The 2,936-nt window shown below is 52.0% G+C and overlaps 1 protein-coding gene across 1 annotated transcript; it reads left to right on the top strand.

Moving 5' to 3' along the window:
- The first annotated feature begins 1,296 nt into the window (after window positions 1-1,296).
- On the top strand, window positions 1,297-2,724 carry LOC138452862 (myb-related transcription factor, partner of profilin-like). Its single transcript, XM_069605207.1, has 2 exons — window positions 1,297-1,711; window positions 2,258-2,724. Exons 1-2 carry the CDS (start codon window positions 1,297-1,299, stop codon window positions 2,722-2,724), a joined length of 882 nt encoding a protein of 293 aa, XP_069461308.1.
- Window positions 2,725-2,936: the final 212 nt, after the last annotated feature.

The raw sequence follows: 2,936 nt of genomic DNA on the forward strand, positions 1-2,936 counted from the left end.
CCCTACCTTGACCCCTTCCTGCTGGCCCACCTACTTGTTGCTACTTCCTTGAAATTCCTCTCTGCTCCAGTCCGTTTCTGTATCCTGCCAGGCTGCCGACACTGCTTCTTGGACTACATTGTGCTTCAAGCACACTTTTTTTCCTTACCCCTTTGGGGAAGGTTTTATCTCCTATATTTCTATTGGCTTGTCACTCTAGTGGCCACCCGGCCTGGGAAAACACCAGACATGCAGTGTAGCATCCGGAGAGTCCCGCCCCTATCTCTGTGACTCGCGTACTAAGCACACAAACTGCAAGAAAGACACAGAAGGTAAAACCCTGCTAAATAAGACTTTGGTGAGCATTTCTACTAACTCTGACAGTATGAGACATTGGAAATCATAGACTCATTCCACGATTTGTTGCGGGGTATGGAGGAGCTGAATATGGAAATGCAAACACTGAAAACTCCGATCGCTGCACTGCGGCAGATGGTGGTGGCTAGAGATGTGTTGACTCAAGAAGTTCCAGCATTTGGGACTGTGCTAGAAATTGCAGCCATTTCTTTCTTTAAAAAAAAAAATAATAATTGTAAATCAGTTTATTACAAACTTTTAATTACAGTTTTTCGCCACTCAACATTACCTTTCTTACTTGTCAAAAGAGAAGCAGAAAACCAACTGAAAATCACTTATGTCACATTTATCACTCCTTTCATTATTTAAACACTATTTCATTAATTGCCTAGGACTAGATCTAAAAAGTCAACAACAGCACAGATTACCATTTGGTTTTGACCCAATAATATCATCTGCCTTTATTCATTCATGTCCAAGCTCTTTGGGGCTAATTTCCCCAACAAGCGGTTCCTTTCGTTTATCAATGTAAGGCATTCGATGACCAGATGCTTTATAGATACCTCTGCATTATTACAAAAGTGACACTGGGCCTCATTATGAGTTTGCCGGTCTGGAATGCGGTGATTCCGTGACAACGGTGATACAGTTTCCGCGTCTGCAAGGTTGCGGAAAGAGCGGCCGATTACGGCCTGTCGGTCGCATGCACCACACTGACGTGGAAACGGTGTCACTGTCGCCACATAAACACCCACGGAAATGGACATACCGCCCCACAAGAGCAGTGCAAAAACCGTGTCCGCCACCGTCCTCATGGACACGGAAACACCGGAAGCGGAAATGCCATGACCGCAAAAACCGGAAAGAGAGAGGCAGCCATTATACAAACCACAATCCACTGCCATCCAGAGTCAGCACAGGCCGAATCACCACTCTGAGAAGGCAAAAAGGACCAACACCATGGCAGCCAGGATCCCTGCACAGAGACAGAGGAAACAGCGCTTCAGCGAGGCAGAGCTGACTGTACTAGTGGACCACATTGCACAGCATGCAGAAATGCTGTTCAGCGCTGACCAACGCTGTGCAACCCAGCAGCGTAGAAAGGAGGTGTCGGCAGAAGCTGCACGCAAGTGCACAGCTGTGGGTGTCACCACACGCAGCATGAAGGACTGCCACAAGAGGTGGGACGACCTCAGACTGAGGGTGAGAAACCTAATTGCTGCACACTGGCAGCGCAGCAGTGGCACAGGTGGAGGGCCTGCTTCACCACTAAGACTGCAGACATGGGAGGAGCGCTGCAGCAGTGTCCTCCACCTTGAGGCAATTCATGGAATTGGCGATGCAGAGACAGGAGTGAGCCCACCTGCAGATGCTGGTAAGTGCACACATTACAATGCCATGAGTACTTGTTGAGCCCAGGAGTGCCTCAAAGGACCAATTCACAACCCCCACCAGTCACTGCAGGAGTGCCCCACAGGACCCATTCACAACCCCCCCCCCCAGTCAGTGCAGGAGTGCCCCAAAGGACCCATTCACAACCCCCTCCAGTCACTGCAGGAGTGCCCCACAGGACCCATTCACAAACCCCCCCGCCCAGTCAGTGCAGGAGTGCCCCAAAGGACCCATTAACAACCCCCCCAGTCAGTGCAGGAGTGCCCCAAAGGACCCATTCACAGCCCCCCCCAGTCAGTGCAGGAGTGCCCCAAAGGACCCATTCACAACCCCCCCCCCCAGTCAGTGCAGGAGTGCCCCAAAGGACCCATTCAAGACCCAGACGGGAAGCAACACCCCCACAATACATGGCCAACAACAGTCATATGCGTGTTACTGCAAATGCTCACTGATTGACCTGTCTGATGCATGTGATGGACCCATCAGATACCAGCACACAACTAATAGCATGCCCTCTGTGTCCCAACAGCCATTTCAAGTGACAGTGACAATGCCCAACAGGTGAGGCAATGTGCACCTGCATGTGGACTACCCAGCACCCCTCCCCAAGAGGATGAAGCAAGCTGCTCTACAGCTCAGCCACCAGCTGCATCTGTCACGGAAGCACCAGCCAACACCACCATTCCCATGCTGCCTGCTGCCACACAAGTGCCACGCCCACCCATCATGCCCACAGATCCCACCCCTGAGAACATCTACACTGTAGAGGAGGCTGCAGGCAGTGAGAACAGTGCCCCAGCCCTGCAGGCTGATGTAGAGCCACAGGGAGAGGAGCCCAACCTGCATGACATATCATCCCTCCAAGACCTCCAGTTCAGCCCTCCATCACTGCATAGTCCCATGAGGTCGCCAACCCCCTGCATGGCTGAGCTGAATGCCCATATGCAGCGGATGGAGGATCAGCAGGCCACCCTTAACCAGCTAGTTGAAAGGTAGCTGGAGGAGTCCAGGCTGCAGCGGAGGAGGCCAGGCTGCAGAGGGAGAGTTATACTACATCTGTGCGTAGGATGTCCAGGGCCATTGGACGGTTTGCCAGCACCATTGTGACCTTGGCACACCATGTCCGGGAGGGCAACAACAACACATCCACCATAGCGGAGTCCATGTTATTTGCCCAGCAGCGTATCTGGGACGTATGCCAACACTAA

The sequence above is a fragment of the Ambystoma mexicanum genome, chromosome 4p (assembly GCF_040938575.1).
Source record: "Ambystoma mexicanum isolate Mex_15411 chromosome 4p, UKY_AmexF1_1, whole genome shotgun sequence".
In the NCBI taxonomy this organism is placed as follows: Eukaryota; Metazoa; Chordata; class Amphibia; order Caudata; family Ambystomatidae; genus Ambystoma; species Ambystoma mexicanum.

Excerpts from the sequence above, each read along its gene's own strand:
- LOC138452862 (XM_069605207.1), top strand. The coding sequence starts at position 1,297 with ATGGCAGCCAGGATCCCTGCACAGAGACAGAGGAAACAGCGCTTCAGC. Across the intron at positions 1,712-2,257 it reads GAGCCCACCTGCAGATGCTG|CCATTTCAAGTGACAGTGAC; the intron begins GTAAGTGCACAC and ends GTGTCCCAACAG.